The sequence below is a fragment of the Anabas testudineus genome, chromosome 17 (genome assembly GCF_900324465.2).
Source record: "Anabas testudineus chromosome 17, fAnaTes1.2, whole genome shotgun sequence".
NCBI lineage: Eukaryota > Metazoa > Chordata > Actinopteri > Anabantiformes > Anabantidae > Anabas > Anabas testudineus.
The window spans coordinates 93,670-114,755 of record NC_046626.1 but is presented as its reverse complement, the minus strand read 5'-3'; the positions used below and the strand labels follow the sequence as shown (position 1 = coordinate 114,755).

Here is a 21,086-nt window from a genome sequence, read left to right as displayed (position 1 = left end):
CGTCGGTGGTCAAACATTATACCACAGGATAATGAGACATTATAACTTTTGTACCAATATCATCACACTGATTGGACTCAAGGTTGGCTCACTCCTGGCTCCAATTAGCTGTTGGAGAAGTCATAGGCTAGGGGTTCACATACTTTTTCCACCCTGCACTGTGAATGTTTACATGTTATGTTCAATAAAAACATGAAAACATATAATGGTTGTGTACTATTATTTTAAGCAGACTGTGTTTTTCTATTGTTGTGACTTAGATGAAGATCGGAGCACATTTTATGAACAATTCATGCAAAACTCCACGTAATCCCAAAGGGGTCACATACTTTTTCTTGTCACTGTAGCAGCAAAGAGAACACCATAAAAGAAGAGGGCAAATACTTTTGAATGAAAGCTGATGGTGACATGTCTTCATCTTTAACCTCTAACACTGTAGACACACATTTGACATACTACAGTACATACAGTACTACTACACTTAACAGGTGTATCTGAAGAGTCTGTTTGCTTCTGTTATAATAGCAAATGGAAACAACATTTTTTACTTATTCTAAACATAAATAATCTTTTCTATTGAGAATTATGTAAGAACACCCAACTTGTCTGAGTATTTATAATGGCATTATAATGGATGCATGAGCAATGTTATCCACATTATGTCCAAATGTCAAATGGGGACCACTTTACCACCACTTTTGTCTCACAAGGGTGTGGCTGGCTGTATATTTAAAAGCTTTTTCTTGTGAATAGACATGAAGGCATGTCTATGTGAATGCATGGAAAGCTGTGTCATAAGTGAGTGATAAATAGCTAGCACCCCATCACCCTCACCAGACAGGTAGTCAGAGCTGAAGGCAGGCTGTCCAGGTGGGTCTTGGCGGCTGCCTGATGACATCATCCCTGGACCTAAAGGAGGTAAAGTGCATTATCACCATCATCGCCAGTCAATAGGAAGAAACATTATGTGATTTCATATTTTACTTTACCAATCAGTCATCACAACTATTCATGAAGAATCTTTTAATGCTCCTGCATGAAACTTTAATAGATTCCTGAATCATATCTGAATTCCTGAATCAAATCAGCCTGATGGCCACCCCTTTGAGATTTATCACCTTTATGTTTGGAAATGCATTCAGGCAGTCCTGAGAATTACAGTATTTTGTCTGGGCCAATAGGAAATAAAAGTTTACAAGGTCAAGGCAACCTGGTTCCAGGTCCTTATTTTAATGTTGAATGTTACGCTCCAAGCTTTTCATTGCCTACATTACTTAGATACATTTTCAAATATCAAAACTGATGACCTACTGTACATGTTTCTGTCAAACACAGCCCGAAGGCTTTCATTTACAACTCTATCCACAATAACACAGAAAGAGAAGTGCACCTGCATCTGCCTCTGCCCGTCACTGTTTAGTCCTGCTTTTCAGAACCAGCCTCTGCAGCCTGCGTGTGTTTACATCTTTTGACAGTGAGGCGAGCAGACACAACATGTCGCCAAAGGGACTATCGCCATGGTTACACAAGAAGAGGACAACAGTATCTGCGGGTTCCCTAGGCAACTCTTGCTGGTGGCAGATGGGTATTAGAGGAGAGATGCATGCGAGCAACCCGCTGAGACACACATACCAGGACACACACAGTACACACTCACAAACATATACACATACACACATACAACACTGCAAAATATAATAATTATAAATACATGATTAATGTTACTCTTAGTGGTAGGAAATGTGTACTCTAGACTATGGGTACCCCCTGTAGTTCCAAAGGCCCACCCTCTTTCGAATAAGTATTAAAAAGGGAAGGGACTTTTCTGCTGTACTAACTAACAAGATATCTGCTTACTTGAAGGGTACAATATGGCTTTGCCTTCACAAGAGATTTTATCTGTGCTACTTTCTTGTTACCAAACTGCTCAGGTGCTCCTTCAGTCTGCATAACAAGTGGTTGGGTACTCAGGATTGCCCTTCACAAGAGATCCTGCCCTAAGGCCTGTCATTGTCACCGTGCACATTCACACAAAGCATGGATACTTAGCTTATTCCAATGTGTCACAGAAACATTCAGGTCCTCAGCTGTACTACAGCATGCCCCCCTTGTTGCACTTTAGACTTGAGCTGAAAAGCTATTTTCTAGCAGATATATTGAGGGGAAATGAGGACACATATATTTAGAACAGAGCCAGTAGCAATGTAATGGTAGATATCGTAAATAATTAACAAGTGCACAGTAACTGTGTTTTAGGGTGTAGTGGCTCTTAGTGTTTGTGAAACCGAGTGTTTCTCAAGGCAGAATTTATTTTGGGGTCTATAAAGCTGAAAACAACAAAAACTAATTGCGGATGCATTATGTACAGACAGAATGCCACAGCACTCTTTTGTTTCTCTGTCTACAGTTTGTCCTTGTCAATCACTCTTCAGCTGTCACTCCTTCTGCATAATATCTGCCGATGCTCTATGAATATACAAATTTCTAAAATATTGGATGCAAATGTTACATCTGAAATTATTAAAAGTCATGCTACTGTGATAAACACAGGCCACTGCTGCATCCAGAAATGCAACCTGAAATAATTTACGTAGGGATGAAGTCAAGTATCAGTTCTCTGATAATCAATTTGTTTGGAACCATGCTGTTAAAAACAGACATCAGGTTCTCTTTGCCAAAGACAACAAAGACCATCCAGACTATCATAGGTGTGTGTGTCTTCTATCAGTTTTTTTCACATGGGTGTATCTCCACAGCAGATCATGGTCGCCCCATATTCAGTGCCAAGAAGTATTTTATGATTTTCTGCATTCATTTGTCATAAAAGGTGATCTGATCTTCATCTAAGTGTTAACAAATGCCTAAAATAATAACACAACAAAATGTTGATATTTTATGTCTTTATTGAGAACAACCATAAAAAACTCATAGTGCTAGTGGAAAAAGCCAAAGATTTGAAGGCATCATTGGAACTGGCTAACATCTGTGTTCATGAGTCTACAGTAGGTAAAACATTGAACTAGCAGGGTGTCTATGGCAGGACCCCACGAAGGATACTGCTGCTTATTAAAAAAACACCTGACTGTACACCTCACGTTTGCCAAAGAGCACATTGACACTGCACAACAGTATTGGAAAAATGTTTTGTGGAAAGATAAACCTATATTGAACTATTTGGAAAGAACACACAGCACTATGTCTGGTGTAAAAAGGTCACTGCCTATAATCATGAAAACATCATCCCAACCGTAAAGCAAACATCAAACCTCAACCCAAAAGAGATGCTATGAAATGACTTGAAGATAGCCACACACTAGACGCCCAAAGACTATGACAGAGTTAAAATAGTTCTGCTGAAAGAATGTGCATGTCTGATCCACAGCTACACTGTAAGACCGAACAGTAAAAGCTTGTCAAATGAACTGAGTTTTATTAACTCAAAATTTTTAAAAAGTTGATTTACCTTTAATATTTTGAGTCATTTGAACTGTTTTTTATTTTTAAGTTTAAACTGATCAAATTCTTTGAGTAAATTTAGTCATTGAACTAGTGTCTGACGTCACGCGGTTCAAACTCGAAGCGCGCGCGCGAAAGTCCGCCATGTTGTTTGCTCGCATTGTGGAGAAAGTGAACTGAGGATGTTTTAGGTGGACCGGGTCAGACAGGCAGCACCAGCTCCTGTCGGACCGGGTCAGACAGGCAGCACCAGCTCCTGTCGGACCGGGTCAGACAGGCAGCACCATCTCCTGTCGGACCGGGTCAGACAGGCAGCACCATCTCCTGTCGGACCGGGTCTAGACAGGCAGCACCATCTCCTGTCGGACCGGGTCAGACAGGCACCATCTCCTGTCGAACCGGGTCTAGACAGGCAGCACCATCTCCTGTCGGACCGGGTCAGACAGACAGCACCATCCCCTGTCGGACCGGGTCTAGACAGGCAGCACCATCCCCTGTCGGACCGGGTCAGACAGGCAGCACCATCTCCTGTCGGACCGGGTCTAGACAGGCAGCACCATCTCCTGTCGGGCCGGGTCAGACAGGCAGCACCATCTCCTGTCGGACCGCGCCTTCACACCGCTGACCGCGTCTGTCGCAGTTGGACCGACTCTGACTCTGAGCCACTTCTCTGGTGAGTTAAGAAACATGGTGTCGTCGTCTCACTGGATTCATCAGCTTTTGTAGTCTCAACATTTTGTTATGGATATGAGAGGTGAACGGTGTTTTAGCTAATTCTTCTATATTGTGTAGAATAAATAGTTTATTGGGAGGCTGTGTGTCGAGCTAACTGCTAGCTTAATATTTGGCAATATAAAGCTAGCAGTTAGCTTTATATTGCTTACTGTTATCTTTATATTGCCGTTTGTGCTAGTATAAAGATGGTTTTTATGTCTTCAGCCACTATTAGATATATTTTGGCATTTTATCTTTCAGTTTTTATATTAAACAACTTATAACAAATGTTCAAATATATATATTCTAATATTCTGCTATGTGTGTTTTTTCAACACAGACCATACATTCTTCATTCGTTCAGGAAAAGTAGCTGAAGTTCTGGATCAGCTGTTCTGGATTTATGACCTTCAGGTAAGTTATTTAAACAAATTGGTACCTGAACATACTAACATTGGGAATCTTAGGTTTACCACACAAAGAAATGAAAGAGACATATTATTATACGTTTTTTTTTTTTTTTTTGCTGTGACCTTTACCATCCATGCTGAAACAAGTTCTGTTCTCACACTCAAGGATCAAATTGATGTTGATGTGAGACGTGCTGCTGTCCTTCAAGCTCTTCCTGCATATCTGCATGAGGACGGCTCAACATTTCTTAAGATGTGAGATGTAAGTTAGCACATTGTTTATAGTTTAGGCAACAGTTCATTTATATAAACAAATGTTATTATGCTAAAGAATAACGTGCAATAGGCCGGGTGTGATTAGGGCACATCATTAAACCTTCAGATTTTCATCACATTCAGATTAAAGTTGCATTTAATTATCAACAAGATAATTAAATGCAATTACCTAATTTTTACTTATTTAATGTGATCAATATGGAGGCATTAATTAGATGTTTATACAGTATGAGAGGATGTGGGAGATGAGCAACAATTTGTGTGTTGGGTCACTAAATCTTTAATATGAAAATGTTGTGAATTATTCCAGATAAACACATTTTAACAACTATAGCCCATTTTGTGTCGACCTGTTAAGACAGCACTCTCCACATCTGAATGGGTTGACCCTTACACCATTATTGTATGGCTCAATTTGATTGATACTGTCTACCTTTGGAGATACCATAGGCGATGGACCCCAAGTAAGGTAACCTTATTTTCTCTTCAGTTGTCACAGGTTGAACAACCAGACACAGGTGACCAGTTGGACTGCTCTTAATCAACTCCACCTCCAGCAACATTCTTCTCTCCAGATAGGATTTCAGTTGTGCTTGAGGGTAATGTAGTTGTTGATTGCACCACACTGGCTTATGCTTTTGGCACTTATTTATGCCCTGCATCTGAGCTACCCAAATAAGTTGGCCAACACATTTAACTTTATCCAGAATGTGTTGATGGGCCTAGATGGTGGGAAGTTAAGGCCCAGGGTGCTGAGTCTTAAAAAGGACCTTTTATCAGTGGAGTAATCTGATGTGACTTTATTATCTTGAAGATTGTACACATGCACTACAGTCACTTTTGTAATATAGTTAGCATTTGAAGTATTTTTTGTGATTTGATCATTTTTTAAATTAGGTAAATGTGAAGAAGTTTAGCCATAGTATGTAATTACATTGATCACTGTGGGTTAATATGTAACACTTATATATGTGTTAGAAGTGTTTACAAGCATTTCTTGCACTGTTTTATGATGCTATTTTGTCGAGCATGTTTGACTTGAGTGATGGTTACTTAATAAAGAAGTAACTTGCTCTGAAACGGCCTATTATTCCGTTGTGTAATCTACTGTTAAAGTGTATGGGTTTGACAAATTGAGTTAAAACTACTTAAAAAAAACTTATGTAATCAGTTTCAAAAGAAATTTTAAGTATTGTGTTTTAATTTTTGAGTTTTAGTTAAGCAAAGCTTTAAGTTAGAGTAGAGTGCATAAAACTTTATTTAACATGTACGCTTTACTTGAAAAATCTATTACTGAGCAACTAATTGTTTTTTGTTACATGTAATTGATATATAAGAGTTAACTATACTTAAATTAGTTCTGTATTCTGAACTTAAAATAACAAGTTAAAAACAATGATAAAAAGCAGTATTTAGAACTTACAAAGTCAAGTTAGTATCAATTAAAACTAATTTGTAGAACTCACTTGATAACATATGTTTTTTGGACTTATAAAAACAAGTTATGTTAAGTCAAAATTTCGTATGTAATCAGTTTCAACTAATTGTTTGAGTTCTATTAACTTATCGGGTTTTACAGTGTACAGGGAGCGCTTGACTGAGGTCATTGCTGTTGGGGGATGGAGTCAACCAATTATTAATTCCATGGGTTCACATACTTGTTCCACTAGCACTATGAGATTTTTATGGTTGTTCCCAATAAAGACATAAAAGATTATTATTATTATTATTTTAGGCTCATTACATTTGTTCATACTCTTGACTTAGATGAAGATCTGATCACATTTTATGACAAATTACTGCAGAAAACCATGAAATTCTAAAAGGTTTACATACTTTACCACCAGACTCACTGGCACTTCCATCCAGACTGCTATCAGTGCAAAAGCCAGCATCTGTGATGGCATACAGGCACAGTCAGAGCCCTGCTATTCATCAGTATCAAGACTCAAAGTCAAACACCTTCTTTTTTAAAATGTCTCATGACATTTCTGCATCACTGGACTGGAAGCTTCTTGAAACTTTATGTCAATGAAAACAAATCAAAATATACAAGAAGAAACCACCACAGAGACGTCACCACTGAGCCACACAAGTGTCACTGTTTCGGCCTGGCACCAGGCCAGCCTAGGATTTTCCTTCATTTCCCTCACTTCACTCTCCCTCTGGACTCCGCCCACCAGCCCTTTCTCTCCCTCTGCTCACAGCAATCAGCTGAACATTGGACTCACCTGTGCCCCCTTTCCACTACAAAACTCTCCTCAGCCCTTTCCCCTCTGTCAGTTTGTCGTCGCTCCCAACCTGTTTCCAGCCTGTTTTCCATGCCTGTTGCTAAACCTGCCTGTTCCTGCCCGTCCTCCTCAGCCCTGTCTGCTTCCCCCCCTGGATTCCCTGGACTTCGTTCCCCCCTCTGAATTCTGGACATTACCTGTGTTTCCCGTGAGTGTTTTCCTGCCTTTGAGCAGTGGTTTTGTTTTGTACTTTGATATCCTGATTTGTTACTTTGTTTTCAGCCATTTTGTTAGTTTTACGTTGTCACTTTGTAATCGTGTTTTCCCGCATGTTTTGTAGTGTCAGTTGACACCCCCCTTAGTTTCCCTGGTTTTTGTAGTGTGGCTTAATAAATCCTGTTTCGGTTCAGACCTGCCTCGTTCCCCTCCTTAACTGTGACAGACAAGGACTAGTTGTACTTTTAAATAATTATCCTGAATCTTGAATTACCCTAAAAGATGCAAATTTGACCTTCTCTTCTTGTTTAACTAACATTCAACTGAAAGGGAAGCTTAACAATTTTAGCATTGAAACAGGTTGTGTGTGTGTGTGTGTACCTTTTTATAAGGGAGAGTGTTTAAGACAGAAACTTTAAGTAGATCTGAAAAGGTTTTTTCGAAAGACAAAAAGCATCTCAGTCACTGCACCACTAACTACGATTTTAAAATGGATGTTATTTTCAATTCAGCTTCTAAATGTGTGTCTCCTATAGAATCACAGACCAGTGTGTGTCTCTACCATCCTCAGGGTAATTTTTGTAATGTTAGTTTATTTAAAGACAATAACCATTGCTGGGAAGATGATTCATTTCTGTTCCACTCTTGCTGCTTTAATTGCCCACACATTTAGTTTTCAGTCGTTTAGGCTATGAGGCTATGTTATTAAATGCCAACTCACAAATACGCTGATGAATACAATGCAATACAATACCATATAATTTAAACATATACGTGAAATGTTCCCAGGTAACAAATTTATTTTCCATCACAACTGACACTATGTGGGCATCTGCATCACTGGATCTTAATCTCTTTTCTAAATGTTAAATTATTTGAGAGCCCCATAAAGGTTATAAACAGTGGGTTCAAACTCAGTTCTTCATAAAGGTCAGCATGTAGGGTATTTCTTGTGTTTTGTCACAAGGTAACAGGAAACTCACTACCTCACATTAGTGCTGCAGTTTTGACCTTTGCATGTAATTATAGAGCATCATTAGGCTACTCGGTGTAACAGGCCTACTGGAAATGCCACAGCACCATAAAGTAAATACACAAGCTAGATGGAAATCACAAGAGGAGACCAACCCACAAGCCTACATTTTGAAAAAAAAAAAAAGGGTTCCATTTCAATCACCAAACAAGCTCAGAAACTACCTGAATATGTTCTCTCCTTTTTTTTATTTTACTTTTAAACAGTACATGACTGCAGTTATAAGTCAGCTCTCAGCATCTCTGGACAGAGACAAGCACATAAATGGGGGAGAGAAGGGAGGGGTGAGGAAGGCAGCAGAAAGCAAATGGATGGAAAAGACATGAGGGATGGAGAGGGAACAGTGAAAAGACAGACAGGTAATAGAAAATGTAGGCTATTAGTTGTTATAAAGAGCTGAGTAAAAATGACTTTTAATTAAAGCACCTTCTTTATGTGATATATTGTGTTTAAAATATGAACTGTGTTATGTTGTATCTGGTGAAGCAAAACACAATGAAGCATAAGATGCCATGTTGACTAAATTAAATGTGGTATTGTAGATAATAAAATTAAATACATTTCTGATAATAAAAAAAGGATGGTGATAGTGTATAGTGTCTTACATACAGTATAATGGATCATTATTTGGAAAAAAACAGCTGCAATACTGGGTTTGTAGATAACATCTCTAGACCAATTCTGGTCCAAAATGACGGCAACCGTTTTAACAGTTCTTCATGTCAAATAAATAACTGGCCTTTGGAGAAAAGGTTTTTAATCTCTGTCACATTCTGTCACAAAAAACTGTCACATTCAGCCAAGACCAGGCCCCTATCCTCTACAGTATTAACCCACAGCCATACTTTATACAACACAAGCAGTCTACAAAGCTTGTTACACAAAGTCACATGAGACAAACTCTTTGGTACAAAAGTTATGTCTCATTATCCTGTGGTATGTTTGACCACCGACGGTGTGTCACGCTAATGCTACTCTCATAAAGAGAAAGCAATGGTTTAAGACTATAAGACTGTAAGATGGCAGGGGTGTGGAGGATGGAGGATAAATTAAATGTATCATTGGTAATATGATGGCTGGTGGGATACACAGTCAATGAACACTAAATAATATGAACAACCCAGAATATAACAACAAGAGAGGGTGAAAGAGAAAGAGGTGAATAACAAATGAAAATAGAAATGTTTGAATATGTTACTTACCATTTCAGAGAAGGTGATATTTAAATGGGAAAATCACCATGTTGAATTACACTTTTTTAAAGTTTGACAGTTTCAGTGGAGTGTAGAGCAAGATTCTGATGGATGGGGAGAAGATACAACAATAGAAGCCAATCACAGCTATTTTCACAAAGTAAATATCAAATCAACAAAAGAATCAATATTAATTATATCTAAACCTTTGTTGCAGGTTTGGATTTACACTTGAAAGAGCGGGTGATGAAGTGGAGAAAAGAAAGTGAGTCCAGAATGGATGCCACATTTTGCTCCTTGGGTTAAAATCACGTTAGTTGGTGGTGTAATTTGTGTTTGACTGAGGAGCTGTAATATGACAAACCCTGAGGCAAAACTTCTGCTGTCAGCACAGTCTGTTTTTCAGCATGATCCAGGAACACGTACTACATATAAAAAAACGCAGCCTACAGGCCTCCTGGTATAAAACTCAAAATCTATAAAAAATATGCCCCCCTGCGCAAACGGTTAGAGAAAGTGATTTCATTGTTAATCAAGAAGATTATTTTAAAAAGCACACATGCTGTTCAGTCTGAAATGCTCTCTGTGTAACATCATAAATATTAAATAAATAAACAAGACCTCTGCAGTCTTTGGATCTACAGTATGTCACTATCTTTTCTCCATTCATAATCTTTACCTAATCTCATTAGCATAATAATTATGTATATAACATAATGGATCAAATGTTTATTTAGCCGTAGGAATTTATTTATTATGCTAATGATTTAATGTCATGAGGGGGTAAATAGTCATGAGACATAAGCAGATCATCAGATATTATATTAAAATAGAATAATAATTATATCTGCAGAAAATAACACACTGAACTTGATCATTACAGTGGGGTATAACAGTCCACTCTATTTCATTGGACCACCTGTAGCTTTGATTACTGCACAAATTCACTGTGACATCATTTTGATAAGCTTCTGCAATGGCTAATTATGCCATCAAATGTTATCTTGTATTGATAATGGTCTAAGTCTTCTCCAGCACATCCCAAAGATTTTCAATGGGATTAAGGTCTGGACAGGATCATGTCTGTTTTTAATGATGTGCCATCTAAAAACCCAACGATCACTAAGAAGAGCTTTCTAAAAGTCTGACAAAAATAACAGAAAACCATAATTTTGTCAAAATAAGAGTTTAAAGTTAATGTCCAGTATCTTTCATTCATGACTTATATTAGTGAGTTATATTTCAGATAACTAGGCCTCTTTTATTATTCTCTCTGTTGCATGTCCTCCAACTTTAGGGTTGTGAATATCCCTTTAAGACTATTTTGACAAACTACTTGTTACAGCTTTACATTGCAAACATGTTCACTAGAAGAAAGTCCAGTTGCCATGACTTGACGTCCAGATAACTTCACCTTGTTGACTGAGAATCTTCACCAACATGTTAGCTTAGAGCATTATCATGTCAAAAGCCACTAATCACGTATTATTCATTGCTGTGTCTGTGTAATTTGACCATATAACATAATATGTCATTTAGTAGCACCATTGTGACATTGTGCTGCTGCATGTCAAACACTGACAGTCAGAAAGGCTAACATTGAGCTCTTCAGACCAGACTGTGCCACTGGCTGGGTGCTTATTGTGTGTATGCATGTGTGCATGCACGTGTGTGATGATGGTAAGAATGCTAAGACAGTCGTGTCTCCAGGCTTTGACAGCAGAACAATGACAACAATCTAGAGGATGGATAGAACAGAGACTGAATGCAAAAAAGGTGCAAAGGCAATGAACTGCTGTGGGGACAAAAAAAAAAAAAAAACAATCTAGAAATGTAGAAAAATCCGACAAGGACCAAATTAAAGTCTAAATAGGGTTAGCCCAAGTGTTAAGTCAACTACCCTTGATCTCTGATGGTCCTGATTCATAGTAAAATCTGAGTTTGAGATTGTGGTGTCTGTACTTTGTGCAGTGATCCTAACAAGAAGAATGAAGAGGTCCTGCATCATTACTGGACTGCTGTGGACTATACTAAAATCACATAATGTGATTTCAGTATAGTTAGTGCAGTGCAAAATATGATTCGGTTCACTGCACTAATGAAAATATAAGTTTTTTTAATTAATTCTTAAGAAGTGTCACTGTAGCAACCATGAAGAAGGGCTAATTATTACACTGCAGGTTGTATTTATCAATAGTCACTGGTTTCCAGTAATTTTGAAAAGATATCCCAGTTACTTTCAAAGTGACAAAAAATCACTGTCTAAGCAGCACATTTAAATCTTCAAACAAGTTACCTCTCTGAAAAACAACTGTCTTCCAAAATGTAAGGCATGGATCATGTGTTTGGTTATTAATAAAAACACATTGCAAAATATGTATAACTTTTATTATTTTAATTAACATAACAGCAATAAAACGCTACTTGTGTAATAATTCTCCAAATTCATGTTTTTTGTTTTCACCAGTCTATCACAGGCCCATAGAGTGAATAAAGAAACGGTATGTTCTATGTGCTATGTAATAAAAACTCAGCTATGACGACCCATTGACATTTGAACAAATCCTCGCCTATATATGACCACTGTGGGGCTTTTTTTTTTTTTTTTAATGTAAGGGTACCAACAATTTTGTCCATGTCTTTGTATGAATTTTTAAATACGCCCACAATCAGGGAGGGGAATTTAAGATTCTCAGTTTCTCCAGGTAGATTTCTGCTATCAGAACACCTAAATCTGACATTTACTCTATATGGGTAACCATATTTCTAATATGCTTATAATATATGTAGAAAAAATAACTTTATAAAGAGAGATGCAGAGACAGGACACAGAAAACATAAAGTAGTCTCTAGCATTCTAAAGTCAGGCTCCATGCTAAATCTTTGACACATCTAATGTGGCAAATGGCAAAAACATGGAACAGTGGAGAACCTTCCCAGGAGTGGGCGGCTGACCAAAATTACCCCAAGAGCGCAGCGACAACTAATCCAAGAGGTCAAAAAAGACCCCACAACAACACCCAAAGAACTGCAGGCCTCACTTGCCTCAAGGTGAGTGTTCATGACTCCACTATAAGACAGAGACTGGGCAAAAATGGTTTGCATGGTAAAGACGAAAACCACTGCTGAGCAAAAAGAACATAAAGGCTCGTCTCAGTTTTGCCAAAAAACATCTTGATGATCCTCAAGACTTTTGGGACAATTATCTGTGGACTGATGAGACAAAAGTTGAACTTTTTGAAAGATGTGTGTCCCATTAGGTGGGGCATAAAAGTAACACCGCATTTCAGAACAACAGTAAAATATGGCGGTGGTAGTGTGATGGTCCGAATCCAATTGAGATGCTGTGGCGTGACCTTAAAAAGGCAGTTCATGCTCGAAAACCCTCCAATGTGGCTGAATTACAACAATTCTGCAAAGATGCGTGGGCCAAACTTCCTCCACAGCGCTGTATCAGACTCATTGCAAGTTATCGCAAACACTTGATTGCAGTTGTTGCTGCTAACGGTGGCCCAATCAGTTATTAGGTTTAGAGGGCAAACACTTTTCACACAGAGCAATGTAGTTTTTGATTTATTTTTACCCTTAATAGTGAAAACCTTCATTTAAAAACTGCATGATGTGTTATCTTTGACTAATAATTAAATTCGTTTGATGATGAGACACATTAAAGTGTGACAAACATTCAAAAAAATAAGAAATCAGTAAGGGGGCCAACTCTTTTTCACACCACTGTAATTATCTGACATGAATGTTGTAAGAACTTGTCTACTCTATGTCTACATTAAACTTCAGCAGTCCCTGGTTGACTAACTTGTTTATCCCTCCTAGTTGCCGACTGCAGTGAGAACATGCAGGTTGCGGTTTGACACAATTACACTGTAAATCAGTGTCAGCTAGATTACTCAAATTCAAGTCCCAATGATGACAAAATATTCAAATTCTGATTTTTCTTAATGCCATATAGCCAAATCCTCCCTGAGCTCCTCTAAAGATAAGAACTTCCCTACAGGGATCAACATCACTTCAACAAAAAACTACGTTATCACATCTTTGCACACATGCTACATACCGGTCTTTCCATCCAGTAGGGGTCGGTAGTCGGTCTTGGAGATGGTCTCTCCCACCTCATCACGATAGCTCTCTTTCTCCAAAGTAGCCACAAAGTCTTTCTTCAACAGCGCTTCAGCAGGGGCCCCACCTGGGACCCCACCTCCACCCCCACCCAGAGCATCTCGCAGGCTCAGATCCATAATTTAGTTACTGCAGAGACAAAGGACAGTGGTTACTGTTTCTCCTCCATCCACTCAACTTCAAAGGCTAAATCTGTCCCATCCTTCATAGGACAACTGCTTCTGTACCCTTGAGTTTCCCATTAGTTTCCCAGTCTGTGGCATCACACAATTAATATGTCCTGCTATTGTTTCACACTAAACTGAAAATGTTTTTACACTTCTCATGATACCAGAAAAGCTCTGTAACGTGTTTTTGTGTTATTACTCCTATACAACGTACATACAACCAGCCTGCATCCAAGACACCAGGGAAATGTAGAAAGTGAAAAGTGGATTGTCAGGTTAAAAACTCTGTACTAGGGCTGGGAGATAAAACAATAACAATATCTATCACAAAAAAACTTTTCCTCAATAAAACTTTTAGACTGGTTCATATAACTTCAAGTCCATTCCAGCCATGTTTTGACACAAAAAGCCAATGGTAATGAGAATAGCGCTGTACCAACCAATTATGTGGTTGGAAAAGTTACCAATTAACCATGGTTCAGCAACAAGATTACTGAAGAAAACACTGGGAAGGACACACAGTTAAAGGCTTAAAAGAGAAAGATAATGCTGAAAAGAAGAGTTGAGTGGAAGGTTTCTACAAAGACAAGTAATACCATTATTCTTTAGACCATCTGAGGAGTATCATCCTTTAGAGTACGCAGAATGCAAGACTTTACAGTCCCAGACCCAAGGAGGAACCAATGGGATACTAATTCTTCCTCTAAAGGGAGTTTTTCCTCTCCACTGTTGCCTAAAGCTTGCTCAAATGGGATTGTTGGTTTTTCTATATCATTTTTATGTATAATTATACTCTATAAGGTCTTAAACCTTGAGATAACTTCTCTTGTGAATTGGTGCTATACAAATGAAACTGAATTGAATTTAATTGAATTTAATGCCAGAAACAACAATATACCTTATAGTGTCCAATTTTCAATGCCATGTCATATAACAAAAAAAACTAAACAAAGAGAAACTGTGATATTACACATGTAATAACTTACTTATTTGCAAAAGACAAAATACCATTTAGCACGGTTCAAAATAATGGATATAAGCATCTCCACATCTCACTTTCAGAAATTGTGATTTAACTTTTGTGTGTGTATATATATATATATATATATATAGAGAGAGAGAGAGAGAGAGAGAGAGAGAGAGAGAGAGAGAGAGAGAGATCGACTGATATGAAAAAATGATCGTGATAGAAATTTTATTTTCATATTGCCCATCCTTACTCTATAAAAATCTCTTCAACCCATTAGAACTGCCCATAAATTTGGATTACATTAATGCTGTGAATTTAAAAATATAAAAAACTGAATTCTTCCAAGCCCATGACATCTGTGTCAGTTAACAGTGATGAATGTTGAATAAAACATGCTTTTTACATTACCTGGCCCTAAAACACCTTGTGTGTGCTGCTGTACTTTCTGTTTTTCCATAATTGTACTTTCAACGTAAGAAAAAGGAACACTATAGTAATTTTCTTTTTGCAATTAAGTAGGCTATTACATGTGTAAACTCACTGTGTCTCTTGGTTTTTTTGTAGTAAGACATGAAGCTGGAAAGTGGACACTATCTGTTTTGCTGTTGTGTTGATATCACACTGGTTGTTTTAGGGAAACCATCAGCATTTGCTTGCATCTGGGACTGTAAAGTCTTGCATTGTGTGTGCTCTAAAGGATGATACTGCTTTAGATGGTAATAAAGATTAGTGGTATTACTTTGTGTTTTTTTTTTTTAACACAGTTTACAGTACACACAACTCTGCTTCTCGATCTGACTCTAATTAACCAGTTAATCTCGACACTACTGAATTTCTCTGACTCATTTGAGCCCTGGGCTGTGTCTTTCTGAATGTTTTCTTCAGTTAGACCTTTTCTGTCATTATTTTCTTATATCTTGCTCTTGCCCCTGATGTACTACTGTGCACGGCGGCAGTAGCAAAAACATTAGTACATGTGTTGTGATACTACGGTCTGTGCTGTGCGCAGCAACCTAACCTGACTTGGCTCTAACTTTTCCAGTCACATGATTGGTTCTTGCAGCTCTATTCTCATGACAGTTCTATTGAGGAAAAGGTATATTGTGATAGATATCTTTATAGCCCAGCCCTAATATAGAGGTATACCAACTATACCAAGATGGCTGCAAAGAGCATCAAACTGTTTACCTTTATACACTATTATACCCAATTATACCCACGACCAATAATTATTGTACAGTCAATGTGAAAAAGGTGATAATATTGTTATAGTAATAAGATTAAATATGTTACATTTCCCTTTATTTTGATTCTACCTAAAGAAAATCTGGTGGACAAACAATGTAATGGTGATGAAGTCTTAAAATGAAATTAAACCTAGTTTGGAATGTCTTTACAGTACTGCAGGTTTGTTGTTATGCCAACATAAAATTAATTGTAGTACCATATTTAAGGTGGTTTCAGTAATATGTATTTTTTATGTTGGAAGAAAATCTTAACAGCTGAACACAACATAACTCTAGCTTAGTCAAGAGAAATCGAAGAAAAACTCGTCGACGTCTAATCTGAGGAAACACCTTGCGGTAAGTTTAGCTGTTTCATTTAGTGTTGCAATGTTAGCATATTTAATTAGCAAGTAAGCTAGAGGCTAAAAATATAAGTTTCTTAAATTTGTTCTACTGGATAAGTAGTTACAAAGATGTGGTAGCGCCACTGTGTCCTATGTAAAACGATGAGTTTATTAAATCGTTAATAATTAATAATTTATATCCGATATCGGACAGTTTCCGTTCTGCGTTTGTGGCTATGTGGTGGATTTTGTTATTTTGATTGTCACCAAATGCCTATTGATCCTAATTCACTCACTCACTTCACTCCAAGAACCTTGAAAACCAACTACAATTGAAGCTCAACTGTCATTTCACTGAGTCCAAATCTAAACATGCAGACAAAGTTTATTGTAAAGTGAGCCCTCTGTTGTTTGCTGCCATTTGGAGGGCAACTCAATATATACTGGAAAATTTCATATTTCATTCCTTTTTTACTCTAACTTGAGTAATTTTTTGGATGACTACTTTTTACTTCTACTTGAGTAATATTATTTTGAAGTACAGCTACTCTTACTTGAGTACAATTTTTGGCTACTCTACCCACCTTCTGGTGATCTCTGACAGAATGAAACAAAATGAAAGAATATAAACTGCTTAATTTCTTCTTCTACAGTATAGTATAGCTTACAAACTGAGTCTGAACAGCGTTTGCTCTTCACTCCAGCTGCTACATGCCATTAACATATTAAATATATAACTATATAAACGTCTCAGCGATTGTGCAGTATCATCATCCCTGAACAAATGGTAAATGGTCTGCACCAGTATAGTGCTTTTACATTGCGTCGCATTCACCTATTTGCACACACACTCACACACCGATGGCAGAGCTGCTATGCAGCTGATCTGACTCACCAGGGGCAACTTGGGGTTCAGTATCTTGCCCAAGGACACTTTGACATGTGACACGATTGGTGGATAACTGCTCTACCTCCTAAGCCACAGCCATCCAAACTCAATATGTCCCTGGTTTCTGTTTATTCCTCCATCCAACCTCCCAGCAAACAAGCTGTCTTTGTTTTGCAGTTGTACCAGACACACACACCATCAGACTCATAATACTTTCAATAATTCCTTCTTTTTGATAGAAAAATTAACAAACCCAAATTTCCTAATAAATATTACCCTCCAAACCTGTTATTCTGTGATATTTACCAGTCCACTGAAGATGTTTCACATGACACGTTCAGTAACTTGGACCTGGTGCTCTACCTCCAGTAGCTCACACCAACAGATTTTTAGCTGACAGGGAATGAGGATCCGTGAAACCATACAGGGAAGTACATAAGCAACGCCTTCACTACACTGAAAAAAATCACAAATACTGCACCAGCAAGCATTTCGTGTAGCAGAAGAGACTTCACACTGAGCATCATTCACCTCCAGGAATCTTGACCTGCAGTCCATATTACAGTTACAGCTTTGTACAACCTTAAAGTTGCACTTCTCGATAGTTTGTATTTCAGCTGTGTTTCTTGTGCTGAAGCTACCTTCAGTTAAAAACATAAGGTGGCGAACCAGATTTTGGAGTTAATTGCAGAAGTTAGTTGGTTAGTTAGGACACAGTCTGTAAGAATCATGCAGTGGATCTAAGACATTAGCTGCTCAGTAACATGATAACATGTCAGTGCTGCTCCCCAAATGGCCACAAAGAAAAAAGGAATCAGTAAGCTTTAAAGTGAGTAATGTTTCAAATCCAAACTATGAAACATTGACTACCTATAGTTTCATTGTGCGAGTCTTTAATTCTCAATTGCCACACATAACCTACATCACCAAAATGTTTCCTCAAACTCTAAAAATTAAGTCAAAATAACGTGTTAATTTTAATAAATTGATCAACAGATAAAAGTTTTTTTTTAAAAATAGATGATTAATCAAGTCCTGTAGTGAACTTTGACCAAGTTCAGTCACTGGGGCTTCGTAACATAATGGAGAAGAAATTGCTTGATCCAATGAATGAAACATTTACATTTAACAAACTGCTAAGTAATTTAAGTTTAAAATATCACTGCTTTGTCAAGTCACTCTCGAGCAGGCATTCAGAGGTAGCTGGTAATCTTCCTGGGATCAATCATCCTGTCATTTCTTCCTATCATTGCAATAATGATATTTCTGTCTATACAGCAAAAAATGACTGAACAACATTTTATCTTTGAGCATTTATCAGTGCAAAGTGATTCTTCTTTTCTAGTGACTTTTTTTTATTATTTCCAGTGAGTTGCTGTCCTTAGCTGTGTTTACATTCAGGTTACTTAGAGAAAGCAGCTTTCTCAACTATTCAGATTTACATGCATACAAGAAACGGGGTTAGTGGAAATTCATGTATACATACACTTTGATTTCTGCTCCATGTTACACGTATTTCAGAAGCATCACTCAGAGTTTAGCTGCGTAGTGACAGAAAACTGACTGGAGTGTGGAGAGAGATGCAGCTAATACACTGCAAGAACTCTCTGAATAAAAGAGACAACTTTCTACAGATTTCTATAACATACTTTTGTGTTCGTTTCTGGTGGCGTTTCCCCAGAATGATCTCTCTGTAACAACCTCTCCTTCATTGACTCTTACTAACATGTTGCTCTCACTCTCAGACATAGGTTTGTGTCATTTAGCACACTAGGTAATGTAAATTTGACACTTGTCATTGTGTTGCTACATCATTTATATAACAAATGACAATTTCTTATCACATAGGTATACTGGTATTTTGGTAGACAATTGTGTGGGAACTAATTGTGAAATAAAAGAGGATGGAATTTAAAATCTAACATAATGTCAATTATTCATTGGGTCATCTTCCAAAATTAATTGGAATTTACATAATTTTAAATAATTTTACAGCAAAAATGAATGTGTGCAATTAATTGATATTAATTAATCAAGGAAAATTTTTTATCACTTCACTGCCTAAATAATAATATATACCAGTAATTTTTTCCAATTTCATAGTGTGTGCATCATCAACATTGAATGAAATTTTGAACTGACATAATCATCTATTCATCTATTTATGGAATTAATCAGCACATGTAACAATAATTTAAATTAGTCAAAGCATAATGAAATCAACAACCACTGTTTCCACTGTATTTTACTATACATACTATACTATATGCTATACTGCTGCTAAGGCTTCACTGCAACACTAACAACTGAGTGACTTTCAAAAGCACTAAAGTAAGAATAAAGTAAATTCACTTTGATAGAATTGTTGCATTCAGTGGACTCGCTCACAAACGCAAAGTAAACTGGTCCAGTGCATCAATATGACAGGATATACTGTACATCAGTGTACAAACTGTAACGTAATACTTTCTTTACACAGGAGTATACTCACTGCTGGTGAGTAAAGGGCCCTGTGTGTACTGTGTGAAAAAATGAGAGCAAGATGATGATGAGGATTGTTGGGCAAATGAGACAGCTGTTGCACTTTGAGGGATTAAAAACTCTCTCTGTACCCACAATCCTCTGCTCCAACATCCACTAACTCTGCCTCTCTAAAGTTAGCTGTCTGCTACATAATCATCTCATCCTCTGAAACACTCTCACGCAGAGCACACAAACAAGCGTTGTCCCATCAAAATACAGAGCAGATTTGTTGCATGATATTTTTGTGTTGATGTGAACCATCACCTAAATTAATCTCCAGCTGCCTCTTGTCATCTCATTATACTGTACATGAAGTAGATGACGAGCACCAGCAGAACACTTTGTGATGATCAAGAAAATTGTCTTTATGCTAAGAATAGAAAAGAGAGAAAAAACAATTTCTCATACCTGACATTATACAGTACATACCACATCTACCAGGTGGAATTAATGTTTTGGCTACTTGCCATATGCAGGATGTGCTCACAACAGTAAAAACATTAAGGCTTAGAGCCACAGAGCCCCCTCCAGTTTGCCTATCAACACCAGATTGGAGTGGATGATGCCATCATACATCTGCTCCATCGCACCTACATCCACCTGGACAAGCCTGGGGGCTTAGTGAGGATCATGTTTTTTGATTTGTCCAGTGCATTCAACACCATCCGACCTGCACTGCTGGGAGAGAAATTAAAACACATGCAGGTCAACACTCCCCTGATTTCCTGGATCATGGACTACCTCACCAACCAGCCACAGTAGGTCCGCCTGCAGAACTGTTTGTCTGACACTGTGATCTGTAGCACAGGTGCTCCACAAGGGACAGTTCTGTCTCCATTCCTCTTCACCCTGTACACCTCAGACTTCAGGTACAACTCAGAGTCCTGTCATCTTCAGAAGTTCTCTGATGACTCTGCAGTTGTAAGATGTATTAAGGGTGGAGATGTCACGGAGTACCGTGGAGTAGGGGACAGTTTTGTTGACTGGTGTGGACTCAACCATCTATAAAACATCATCATCAACTCAACATCAATAAAACAAAGAACCTGGTGAGTCCTGTCATCCCTCTCTTTATACAGGGGGAAGAGGTGGAGGTCGTGTCCGAGTACAAATATCTGGGAGTGTACTTGGACAACAAACTGGACTGGACTAGGAACTCATCAGCACTGTACAAAAAGGCTCAAAGCCAGCTGTACTTTCTGAGGAGATTTAGGTCCTTCAATGTCTTCAGCACCATGCTGCAGATGTTCTATGAGTCTGTGGTGGCCAGTGTCATCTTTTATGTAGTGATCTGCTGGGGCTGC

At 37.9% G+C, this 21,086-nt stretch overlaps 1 protein-coding gene across 2 annotated transcripts in view; it reads right to left on the bottom strand.

Moving 5' to 3' along the window:
- map4l (microtubule associated protein 4 like) overlaps positions 1–21,086 on the bottom strand; it is an 85,507-nt gene that overhangs the window by 52,932 nt on the left and 11,489 nt on the right. For both annotated transcript variants that reach the window (XM_026374947.1, XM_026374946.1), the window contains 2 exons: positions 13,602–13,792; positions 835–909 (listed from right to left, as the gene is read on the bottom strand). In XM_026374947.1, coding sequence (XP_026230732.1) covers positions 835–909; positions 13,602–13,782 — 256 coding nt within the window. In that variant the 5' untranslated portion in view covers positions 13,783–13,792. The remainder of the gene's footprint in view (positions 1–834; positions 910–13,601; positions 13,793–21,086) is intronic.